General features: G+C 38.4%; 1 protein-coding gene across 1 annotated transcript in view; it reads left to right on the top strand.

Annotated features, from left to right (window-relative positions):
- The window catches only part of CCDC151 (Coiled-coil domain containing protein 151), a 127747-nt gene that overhangs the window by 25909 nt on the left and 88547 nt on the right, over positions 1–13291 (top strand). The window contains exon 4 of the mRNA XM_068226840.1: positions 7822–8007. Within this exon, the coding sequence (XP_068082941.1) occupies positions 7822–8007 (186 nt within the window). The remainder of the gene's footprint in view (positions 1–7821; positions 8008–13291) is intronic.

Genomic DNA, 13291 nt, shown 5'->3' with positions numbered 1-13291 from the left:
GATGGAATGCAGTAACCTCAGTTTTATTTGTGTTAGGTTGAAGTCTCCATTTATGGAAGTAGTTACTCAATTTTGTCAGATCACTTGTCAGTACATTCTCACAGTGCGTAAGATATTTACTCTGGAAGACTAACGCTAGGTTGTCTGCGTACTGGATTTTCAATGAGTCCATTTCTGGCATATCATGGATATACAAGTTAAACAGAATGGGGCTCAGAACTGATCCCTGAGGTAATCCATTATTTAGAGTCCTCCATCTGCTAGACCGTCCATTCAGAAACACCTTAAAGCATCTGCCAGAGAGCATGTTGTTCACTAGAACCGCCAGATTTTGACATGGGATGATTTCAATAAACTTTGACATAAAGCCGTCCCCCCACACAGTGTCATAAGCTGCTGTAAGTTCCACAAAAACTGAATCTGATCAAAGACCTCATTGAAATTCAGCTTCAACTAGAGTTGTCAATGTTAAAACCTGGTCGCAACAGTTCCAATGTTTCCTAAAGCCACCTTGTTCAACAGGGATGATTGATCAATGGCCTCTTGAATGCAATTTAGAATAAGCCTTTCTAGCAGCTTATAGGTCATGCTGAGTAGTGATACAGGTCAGTAGTGAGAAGCATCGGTTCCATCTTTGCCTAGTTTCAGGATGGCAATTACCTTAGCCTGCTTGAAAAGTTTTGTAATCTTCCAGTTTGTAGAATTTCAGTGAAGAATGCAATGAGCCACAGTTTTGTTTACCTTTAGCATATTCAAGGCTATATCAAGTTCTTCAATGCCGAAGTCACCTTAGTAGTCAGGATTTGGTGTTAGATTGGATATCTTTATGTATAATTAATTTTTCACGATTCTTGTATGTGCCTTGTCAATTTTAGCTTTTGAATTCTTCATTAGTCTGGATGCAGCAGCATTGGCATTCACACGTGGGACTGTGCTTGACAGCCTTGGATCTGTACCAAGTTTTCTTATAAGGTTCTAGGTCATTTTTCTCTTCTGTTCTTATTGAGACCTCTCAAAAGGTCATCAGCTGTTGTATCATCACGAGATTCTTGATATTTAATATATAACTCATTGCATTCTTGAGACCATCCAGGGATGTATCAGTTCTGAAACCCACGTGGAATATATTTTTTGGCATTAACTTTTAGAGCACGCACAAATCGTTCATAATTGGATGGAATTAGGGGAATCCAGTGAACTGTGTTATCAAGATCTTTCTGAAACAGTTCCCAGTTCGCAAGTTGAAAATTACATTGAGGTTGTGGGATGGAGGTGACTGGTGGAATTTCTGTACCATAATGAATAATGACTGGCCTATGTTGGCTGTGTGGGAAAGACTTGATGACATTTCGTTGTGTCATGTCGTTATTTCAAGATTTAGATATGATGCACAGATCAGGGGAATAATCCTTTAACCCTCTACCAGATCGGAACTTTCCTGGATCACCGTGAAGCTCTTAAGGCAATCTTCAATTCCAAAAGAGGAGGCTAAACATCTGTCCCCGGGGGATGCAGTGCCACCTAGATTATATGGACTGCCTAAGATCCATAAAAAAGATGTTCCCCTCAGACCTATTGTTAGTGTGATAGGTTCTCCTACGTATGCTCTGGCTAAATACCTAAGCAAATTGCTTCAGCCACACATAGGACATACTGAATCATATGTCAGGGACTCTTGGTATTTCGCCAACAAGCTGTCAACCATAACCCTTCAACCTAATGCACTTTTGGTGAGTTTCAATGTGGAGTCCTTGTTCACTAAAGTGCCGATTGACTCGGTCATGTCTTTCATTGAACACCTGTTCCCTGAGGGCATTATCAAGCTATTTTACACTGCCTGACATCCAGCTATTTCTTGTGGGGTGGGAATTTTCACAAACAGATGGACGGAGTAGCTATGGAAAGTCCACTTTCGCCCTAGTGGCTAATTTCTTTATGGAGCATTTTGAGGAGGAGGCTATTGCTTCCACACCCGTCAAGCCTATGATATGGTGGAGGTATGTTGATGATGCATTTGTGGTCTGAACAGAAGGTCCTGAGAAACTTCATCTATTCCTAAACCACCTAAATCAGCAACATCCATCAATAAAATTCACTATGGAGATAGAGGCGGACGGATGCCTTCCTTTCTTGGATGTTCTAGTAAGAAAGAAACCGGACGGCTCCCTAGGACATACCATCTATCGTAAGCCTTCCCACACAAATCGCTATCTTCATGCAGATTCTCACCACCATCCAGCACAAAAATAAGGCATTCTCACGACACTCGCCAAGAGGGCGAGATGAATTTGTGAGCCATCACATATCCAGGTATAGATGGACACGCTCAAAGTCGCATTCAAGGGTAATGGTTACAGTGATTTTCAGATTTATAGAGCCCTACATCCCAGAGAAACGACCAAGCAAATCTCACAGAAGGAAGAAGTGAAGGGAACTGCCTACTTGCCTTACATTCACAACACCACAGATCGAATTATCAAGGTCCTCCGTAAACACAATATAAAAACCGTGTTTGGCACTGCCACTAAAATTGCTCACAGTCTGAGTAAAACCAAGGACAAATTGTCCCCACTTTTACATTCTGGGGTATATGAAATTCCCTATACTTGCGGTAAGGTATACATCGGCCAAACATGCCGGTCCATTGGTACTCGTATCAAAGAACATGAACGTAATATTAGTCTCAACCAACCAGACAATTTGGCCATAGCTGAGCACGCTCTATCGTCGAGTCATGATGTCATGTTCCAAGATGCTCGAGGTCTTACCCACACTAGACACTACAGGTCCGGGATTATACGGGAAGCTGTGGAAATGCATAGAAATCCTAACAATTTCAACAGGGACACTGGCTATCAATTAAGTAATACCTGGTTGCCAGCCATTAAGAATTTACGTAGGCAATTCCCTTCCCTGTCCCTTCACTTTTGTCATCTCGTGTCGGTGTTTTCTAAATTCATATGTTCCTCATCGCTAGATGTTTCATTCCAGGTTTGTGTCTATGCCATACACCTGCCAATGTGATGTGTTATGCAAACACGTTATGTGAACTGCTTAGACTGATTGTGATGGTTCGGTCATCTTCCGCTTCAAACGCTAGCATTGCCACGTCCTGGGGGCCATCTGGCCATTTTCCACTTCTATTATAATGTCCAATTTAAAGTGTCATTGTTTAAGAAGCCTTTCTCGTGGAGAGTCAAGATTTCTTCTGAGGACGCAGACCCCAGTTCCCAGTGAAACGTTAAGAATTAAACCTTATTTTCTTGACAGGGCATAATTCAAAAAGCCTATACAGTATCATGTTTTTAAGTATGGGCCGTGAAAGCATTAATGACAATATACCAAGATAGTGAGGATGGTGGCATGGATGTTCAGATTTATGAAGAACAATGCAAAATGAATAGATGAAAGATATATTAACAGTGGAAGAAAAAGAAAGGGCTTAGAAGAAGCTTATAAAACTGGTGCAAGAGGAAGAAGGTGTTTCTAGTTTGAAATTTCTGTGTCTTCAAGGATACAGAAGGAATCCTGCAGCTGAAGATGAGAATTATGGAAAGGAATGAAGATGATGACTTCAAATGCCCTGTTGTCTTGCTAAACAAGCATTAACTGGCTCAGCTTTTGATTCAGGAGGAATATGAAAGACTGTTTCACAGTGGAACTCACATACTACTAGCTCACCTGCGACAGAGATACTGGATACTGAGGGGTAAAAAGACTGTCAGAAATGTACTTGCATTGTGTAAGAAATGCAGATGACATGAAGCCAAAAGTTTGGTTCCAGAGGTACAATGCCCTCTCCCAGAAGATAGAGTGAAGGGTGCTCGAGTGTTCGAAGTTGTGGGAACAGAACTTGCAGGTCCGCAAATCGTCAAGGGAGGATAGAAGTTGTGGATTGTACCAGGGGGGCACACTGAGCCGTGCGCAGAAGGTGTTGCATTTTTATCGCTTAGCGCATGACGTCACGGTGCAACAGCCAGCCATGCGGGACCAGGGTAGATTGCGGCAAATCCTTCAGTTATCACATGTATCGGATGTATTTGTTTACGTTTACAGTGCGTGTGTGTATAAAAGATTGTCAGAGGTCCTAGTTTAGTTTTTTGTTTCTGCTGTTTGGCTGTGACTTACTCGGTACAAGGAATGAAATAATAGTGAAATGAAGCTGTAAAGTGTATTGACAGAGACATCGCTTAATAGGCGGTCGTGATACGGTGACTATGGTTCTATTCTTCGCAGTGCTCTAGAATTGTGTGACAAACAATGCCGGGCTGTGCTGTACTAAACTGTAAATTCCACAACCAAAACAAGCTTTGCAAGCTTTCTCACGTGATATTAAACTACAAAAAGTTTGGGTATCGAAGTGCTGCAGAAAAGACTCGGTAAATATTAAAAATGCTCGAATATGCTCTCTTCGGTTTCAGCAGTCAGACTACTTAAGAGACTTGAGGTCTGAATTGTTGAATTTGCCTCGGCAGTGGGTGCTCAAAACCGGTGCTGTTCCCTCACTTATGCTGCCGTACATTAACACAAATGCTGTTTTAGTGAATAGAAATAATAATATGACTGTAGTTAGCGCCTGCATGACCTACAGAAGAAAGGAAAGAGCGGTATGACAAAAGACTAGTACATTAAAATTATAAAATTCTTTTATTAACAACCACCTACTCAATACAATATATTGTATACAATTCTTTTATTAACAACCACCTACTCAATACAATATATTGTATACAATTGTATTGAGTAGGTGGTTGTTAATAAAATAATTTAATAATTTTAATATATTATCCTCAATATGGTTCCATTATGAGATTAGTTACATGTAAAAGACTAGTACTGAAACAAACTTTTGAGACTTTAAAGAATATGCCATCCATTACGAGAACAGCTGACAAATGCACTGATACACAAGATAATCCTACTGCCACTTCAGGAAAAGGACAACTTACTAAAAACTATTGCATCTCTTGAAGCAAGAAACACTCAGTTGTCTGATGTGAATATGAAATTAAAATTACGAAACAAATGACTTGCGAATAAGCTATCATTTTCACAAAGAAATGCTCACGAACTAAAGAGAACATGAACGCTTTAGTGTCTGACGAAGTTAAATGAATATTGAGGAAAATATTTTCACCCAGCCAAATAAGAAGTCTGTTAAATGGATCTAAACTAGTGCAATGGAATAATGAGGACATTTGTAAAGTGATTACTCTATGTGCTGTTTCGCAGAAATGCTACAATTCCTTGCAACAAAAAGTGGGATACTCACTGTCTGCAGTTCCAACGCTAAGAACATGGATAAACCGCTCCTTTCATTGTCGGCCAGGCATATTGCAAGACGTTCTACTTTTGATGAAAATGCAAGCTGGAAGACTGGGTTACAAAGAACGAATATGCGTTGTATCATTCGTTGAAATGGACATCGATAGCAGAATTTGTTATGACCAAGAAGAAGACAGAATAGTAGGCACACATAGCAATGTTCTTGTTGTTATGGTACGAGGGTTGTTTGCATCTTGGAAACAACCTGTCTACTTTGATTTTGACGTACAAATAACAGCTATGCTTCTGAAAAGAATAATATTTTCCTTGGAGTGTGTCTCGTACAGTGTTGTAGCTATTGTGGCAGACATGAGAGCCAAGAATCCTGACAATGCGAGCAGAAATGTGTGTGTGTGTTTGTTGACATATTTCATTTAAGTTAATGATAAATCATTTCTTGGACAAAGGTACTGTACTACCTTGCAAAAAATCAGCAACAAAAACCGTGACTGAAAAGTTATTGGTGAATTTAAAATGTTTCCTAAGCTTTCTCAACAACATATTAAGGTGATAGGCAGGGAACGACAGCATGTACGATTAGGAGCTGAGTTGTTTTCCTGGCCTTTTCTTAAATGATTGCAAAGAAATTGGAAGTTTATTGAACTTCTCCCTTGGTAAGTTATTCCAATCCCTAACTTCCCTTCCTATAAATGAATATTTGCCCCAATTTGTCCTCTTGAATTCCAGCTTTATCTTCATATTGTGATCTTCCCTACCTTTAAAGGGATGCAGTTCGAGTGTTGAGAATTATTGGTGTTAGATACATTTAGAAACAAAGGGAAGTGATGCTTTCTTTAGAATTTATGATGGAAGAATATGATGGACATACTAAATATAAAATGAGTGGAGTGAAGGAGCTCTACATACAGTAGAAGATCAGAATAAAGTTAGCAAATGAGATGACAGAGGAAAGCAGACTGAACGGGGTGTGGTGGCAGGAGGCTACAGTGCATTCAATTTGTATATGATGAAGTATTGTAAGCAGAGAGTGAAGGGCTATAAATGGAATGCTAGCAGACTTAAATGGAGTCTGTGAGCAATGTGAAATGCAAATTAATACTAAGAAAAAGAGTACCGGTATGGTGATAAGTGCAAGAGAGTATAAGGCAAACATCAAGATAGGCCAGGAACACATTGAGCTTTCAAATATTTTGGAAGCATAATAATGGTTGATAAGAAATGCAGTCAGGAGATAGGAACTCACAATGTCACAACTAAGCAGGTTTTCAACAGAAAGAAGAAACCCCTCTGTGGACACTTGGATATGCAACTAAGGAAGAGGCTAGAAAAATGCTTTGTTTGGTGTGTGGCAATGTGTGGAGCCGGGACCTGGTTACTAAGGAAGGACGAGGAAAGGAGATTGATTACAGAGGAGAATGGAAGGGATATCTTCAGTGGAAAGAGTACAGAATGAGGAGGTTCTGGAGAGAGTTGGAGAAAAGGGAGAGCTATTAAATGTTATCCAAAAAGGAAGAGAAAATGGCTTGGGCACTAGCTGCAAAGGCAGTGTTTGCTGATGGGTGCCTAGGAGGAACAGGGAATGGAAAAAGGGGAGGAGGACGGAGATGGTATCAGTTGGTGGACAGTGTGAGGATAGCATAAATCTACCAGCAAGTGAAAAGAGCAGACAAAGACAGGACTGCATGAAGAGTTGCTGTGTGAAGACCTGTCTGAGAGCAGAGCATACTACTGCATATAAGTATTGTATGAACTCTTGAGCAAGAAATAATCTCTCTACAACACAAAACCAAACCAAAACCCATGGCACTATAGCCCTTGAAGGGCCTTGGCCTACCAAGCGACCGCTGCTCAGCCCGAAGGTCTGCAGATTATGAGGTGTCATGTGGTCAGCACGACGAATCCTCTCAGCCTTTATTCTTGGCTTTCTAGAGCGGGGCTGCTATCTCACCATCAGATAGCTCCTCAGTTCTAATCACGTAGGCTGAGTGGACCTCGAACCAGCCGTCAAGTCCAGGTGAAAATCCCTGTCCTGGCCGGTAATCAAACCCAGGGCCTCTGGGTAAGAGGCAGGCACGCCACCCCTACACCACGGGGCCAGTCTCTCTACAACACAGCTTGGTAAAATTAAAATAATAATTGATTTTCTTACAAGTTAAATGTCTTTCAGTGTTCTTACTGTATCCTTCTCCCTTAAAGTGAGCAAAATATGAACCTAAGGAAGGCCCCTTTTCTGAAACTCAATTGTTTACACAAAGGCAACAAGTCTCTCTGAAACATGGTGATGCAGAATGTCTGTCAACAGTGCCTTGAGCTTGAATTTTGATTTTAGTGTGGATAGGAGTGTTTGTACCAAAGATCTGAAAGTCAGTGATGACTGGGACTTTAGAATGTATTTCCCAATTTAAATACGTCTAGGAATTTTATATTATAATAATGCTCATCTTAAGATTTTATCCTCTTTAGTGAAACTTGTAAAAATATCAAAATATCCATTAGTTGGTGGTAATTACTTATTTGTGTATTTTTCTGTTGCAGAGAATCTGTTCCCTGGAGAACCAGATCCATCGAGTTGAAATGAACATGATGGAAGCAGAACATGTAAAAAAGAAGTATAGGTCTATTCGTAGCGATCTTCTCGATGACAGTGTAGAGTTTGAGAGTTCCCTTGAGAAGATAGAACAAATGATACAAAATCAAGAGAAGGAAATCATACATTTAGAGGTTAGTATATTTCTGTAGACTTACAGGTCTTGGAAAGTAAAATAACATCCAAAGCTAAAGGATTATTTACTAGAATTTTACGTACATAAAATATATGGATATATAGTAAGCTCCCAATTGTTCATCTGGCTTTCAGGTTCCTGTGCTTCCTAAAAAAATTAATTGAATTATTATTATTAACTTTATTGGCCACACTAGACCACTTGAGTCATTCCGCATTCACTTTTTCCGTGAAGGTTGTACTGTTTGGTTCTTGTGATCTGCCCAGTACTTTACATCATTTTTCTGATAGTAAATTTCTCAAATAGTTTGAAATCTCTATGATTGTGCCATTTCTACTGAAAATATCCGAGTCTTAAGAAGGGTGTTAATTTTATTTTTGTTTTTTATTTTTGTTCTCTGCATCTATCTCGAGTCCAACTGGTTTGAGATCTTGCTGAATTTTGAGAATCCATTGTCTTCCCGTCTTCTTTCCAAGATTTCTCATCACAATTATTGTCACAAAATCCTGTTTTCTGGCAGTTGCAAAATGTGAAAGAAATACCAGATTCTATTCTTCTTCATTATGCTGGTGATTGGATCAATTTCTCAATAGACAGGATTCTCCAGACTCCTCCAACCTGACATTTTTTATGTATGCAAGTTCTGATGATTATTCTTTCTGTTTTGAGTTCTTCTTTCATTTTTTATTTTTGAAGAGGATTTCACAAGTGAATTTGAGGAAAATTACGGTTTTATAGTGTTCAGTCTTAGTGTCTACTGAGAGGCATTTCTTATTATATATTGACCAGGTAAGAAAATTGGCCTTTTCATTTTGTTACTTCTATTTATCCACATTCCTTTGTCATTTGAGTTGTGCATGATGATTTCTCCAAGAAATTTAAATTGTAGAACTATGCTCATTTTTGGATCATTTATGAAGACTTTACTTACACTCAGGGGTTTCATGGGCAAGATCTTAGTTTTCTCAAAGGTTATTTGTAATTCTATTTTTAGGGTGATATTTGGAGACTAGTGATCTAGAAACAAACTTCTTTATCTCAAGGGCTAAGAGAGCTAAGTCATCTACAAATCCCAGGCAGTTTGTTCTTATTGAGAGTTTTGTTCCAATTTTGATTTTAGGTGGGTTTTCCTTTTACCAAACTTTCACGATGTAATCGAGAGCCATATTGAAAAGGAGTGGCGATAATCTGTCACCTTGTTTGAGGCTAGTTTTTATTGTAAAATCTTTTGCACTTCTCCCCTGAACTTTACCTTGGAATTTGTGTTGGTTAAAGTTAGCTTGATGATTTTTATTAATATGGGATGAAGACCGTAGAGTCTGAGGATTTTTAAAAGTGTGGATCTATGGATAGTGTGTTGTTTGAGCAATCAGTCCATAGACTGGTTTGATGCAGCTCTCCATGCCACCCTATCCTGTGCTAACCTTTTCATTTCTACATACTGCTGCATCCTACATCTGCTCTGATCTGCTTGTCATATTCATACCTTGGTCTACCTGTACCATTCTTACCCCCTACACTTCCTTCCAAAACCAACTGCACAAGTCTTAGGTGTCTTAAGATGTGTCCAATCATTCTATCTCTTCTTCTCATCACATTTAGCCACAATGATCTCTCACCAATTCAATTCAGTACCTTCATTTGTGATTCGATCTATCCATCTCACCTTCAGCATTCTTCTGTAACACCACATTTTAAAAGCTTCTATTCTCTTTCTTTCTGAACGAGTTATTGTCCATGTTTCACTTCCATGCAATGCAACGCTCCAAACAAAAGTCTTCAAAAACATTTTTCTAATTCCTATATCAATGTTCAAAGTGAGCAAATTGGCCTTCCTTGTTCATGCTAGCCTGCGTTTTATGTCCTCCTTACTTCTGCCATTGTTAATTATTTTACTACCCAAGTAACAATATTCATCCACTTCCTTTAAGACTCCATTACTTTCGTTTTGGACTTATTTATTTTCATCTTGTACTCCTCACCCAAGAATCTGTCCATACCATTCAGCAACTTCTCCAGATCTTCTGCAGTCTCACATAAAATAACAATATCATCAGCAAATCTCAGGGTTTTGATTTCCTCTCCTTGGATTGTGATTCCCTTTCCAAATTCTTCTTTGATTTCCCTTACTGCCTGTTCTGTACAAATATTGAAAAGGAGGGGACCTTGCCTCACCCCTTTCTGGAATGCTGCTTCTTTTTCATAGCCCTCGATTCTTATCACTGCAGACTGATTTTTATACAGATAATTCTTTGTTCTTGGACGGCCTCCTGTCTCATACATCTTGCACACCAAATGGAATAACCTCACCATGCTGGTTTCTCCTAAAGCAGCCAGTAATTCAGAGGGAATGCCATCATTTCCAGGTGCTTGGCTCCTTTATAGGTCTCTCAAAGCTCTGTTGAATTCTGACCTCAAAATTGGGTCACCCATTTCATCATCATCAACAGCATCTTCTTGTTCCAGAACCATATCATCTACATGCTTACCTTGATACAACTTTTGGATATGTTCCTGCCATCTTTCTACCTTGTCTTCTTTCCCTAGAAGTGGTTTTCCATCTGTATGTTGGGTATTCAGCCTAAAGGCTGGTTGGATCCTCAACAGGTCCACCATTAGCTATCATAGATTGCCTAGGTGTCACTGAAGAGGCATACTAGGGAAATGAGGAGTGAGGTAGTTTCCCGTTGCTTTCCTCACATTTTCCATCTGAACTCTTAATATTCATACACCTAGTTTTCCTTTCTACAAAGGTTTTCTTGATTTTTTTATATGCAGCATCTACCTTTCGTAGGACCATAGAACTTTCAACATCCTTGCACTTCCCCTTCAGCCATTCTTCCTTAGCTGCTCTGCCCTTCCTATCCACTTCATTCTTTAAATCCTGTATTCTTTTCTGCCCTCTTCATTTTTTTGCATTCTTGTATTTTTGACGTTCATCGATCAGGTCTAGTATCTCTTGAGTTCTCCATTGATTCTTAGTTGATCTTTCCTTTCCTTTCTTCCTAACATCTCTTCAGCAGCCCTACTGACCTCATTCTTCATGATTATCCATTCTTCTTCTAGTGTGTTTCCTTCAGCCTTCTCATTTAGTCCTTGTGCAACATGTTCCTTGAAACAATCCTTTGCACTCTTTTCTTTCAACTTGTCTAGATACCATCTCACTGGATTCCTTCCTTTCTTAATTTTCTTCAACTTTAGATGGCATTTCATAACCTACAAGTAGCAATCAGAGTCCACGTCTACTCTTGGGAAAGTTTTGCATTCCATCACCTGATTTTTGAATCTCTGCCTAATCATAATGAAGTATATTTGATGCCTTCCAGTGTCTCCAGGTCTTGTTCATGTGTACAGCTGTCGTATGTGGTGTTTGAACCAAGTATTAGCAAGGACTAAATTGTAATTGGTGCAGAATTCAACCAGCTGACTTCCTCTTTCGTTCCTCTCTCCCAATCCGAATTCTCTTACTGCATTACCTTGTCTTCCTTGGCCTACCACTGCATTCCAGTCTCCCATCACAATTAGATTCTCACCACCTTTTATGTATACTGTATTAAATCTTCTATCTCTTCATATACTTTTTTGATTTCCTCATCATCTGCTGAACTAGTAGGCATATAGACCTGCACTATTGTACTGGGCTGGTCGTAGTAGCTTACCCACTGCCCTATTTTCTAATTCATTACTAGCAGTTACCCGCAGCTTTGCTCGCGTTGATTTTGTAATTTGATAAAAGTAATCGTTCCTCAGCATTGTACTAAGACATTATCTGAGAATCCCTAAAGTATAAAAACTCATCAAAAAATTGATTTTCATTTACCCCAGAAACCTTTGTAAACCACGTTTGTGGTATGTTACCTACCTTTAAGGGCTAAGACGACCATGCGACATAGAATTGTACATGTGAGAAACAGTCTTCTCTCAAGTGTAATAAAATAAATAAATGTTTCTTTATTTTCAAAGGAGATTCCAAATACTTATTTTCACATCTGTAACATCATCAGTTTTTAAGATATAAGCGAGCATAGCCCGTAGTAAGGTTTGACAATTTGCTAAAAATCGAGAACGAGCTATGCACACATTCTGCCGACTGCATCATGTTTCTTCATGTATTACTTACGAGAGTATTTCAACAAATGGCAGTATTGTGAAGTCAGAATTTATGATATAATTGACGAGTGTGCATTAGTAGGTGTTGTCTCTCAATGTGCTCTAAAACATGGCGTTTTGCGGCAAGCAAGTGCTTGATAGAAGTTATATATTAGATATTTTATGTAATCGTAATCCCTCACATCTAAAAACAAGAAACTTTACTAATATGTAGATATTCTTACGTATTCGCGCAGTTATGAAACGTGCGGGAACATACGGTAAACTGTAAAATGAATTCCAATCATAATGAAATGTTGTTTCGAATTCCTATTTGGATGTCAATATTTCCATTTGTGAATAAAATTACAATTACATGCCTTCAATATCATCTTCGATAACATCACCTTCCGAGCCAGTATCGTCACATAAAAATATATAAATAAAATTTCATAAGAGCTGGCATTTTCGTTGTTCTTATTACTGTTATTATTATTATTATTATTATTATTATTATTATTATTATTATTATTATTATTATTATTATTATTATTGAACAGTTATTATTTTATATCATTTTCATTATTGTTGTTGTTTTGTAATTGCAATGCACATTTTACAATATGATCAATCAAGGGAAAATATAACAGTATTTCAGAAAACTACACTTACTTTTTTTTTCATTTGCAAAATATAATATAATATATAAACAATTTTAAAATCTCCAGTGATAGCTGACGTGAAACAAACAACATTTTTAAAAACTAGATGCTCAAACAAGCACAAAGAAAAAAGAATCATGCAAATATCTCCTACAGGTACAGAGATATAATCTTTTTCAAATCCTTAGAAATGCCCAGTCCAGAACGTTTGTTAGGGATATTCAGGCTCAGAGTGGAATGGGTTAAGTGCCTTTTCTGCAAACAAAAGGATATATGTTCCTGTATTTTTAAAGGACTTTCCAAATCCTAAGTTTCGTGCCTGTAACATGTTAAATTTTTAACATACACTGTAGATATACGGGTACTCATATTAAAAAAATTCACCTGCTTTTTCAATTCTTTTCAGCCCCTTAAGTGGATTTTCCAAAACAAAAAAACAGTATTTCATTATTTTTAAAGGAGATTTGAAATACTAGTTTTCATGTCTGTACGCCTGTAACACCTTCAGTTTTGAGATATATGTATCCTTAT

Source organism: Anabrus simplex, chromosome 3 (genome assembly GCF_040414725.1).
Source record: "Anabrus simplex isolate iqAnaSimp1 chromosome 3, ASM4041472v1, whole genome shotgun sequence".
Lineage (NCBI taxonomy): Eukaryota > Metazoa > Arthropoda > Insecta > Orthoptera > Tettigoniidae > Anabrus > Anabrus simplex.
Note: the sequence above shows the minus strand (reverse complement) of the source record. Positions and strands in the feature narration are given on the sequence as shown.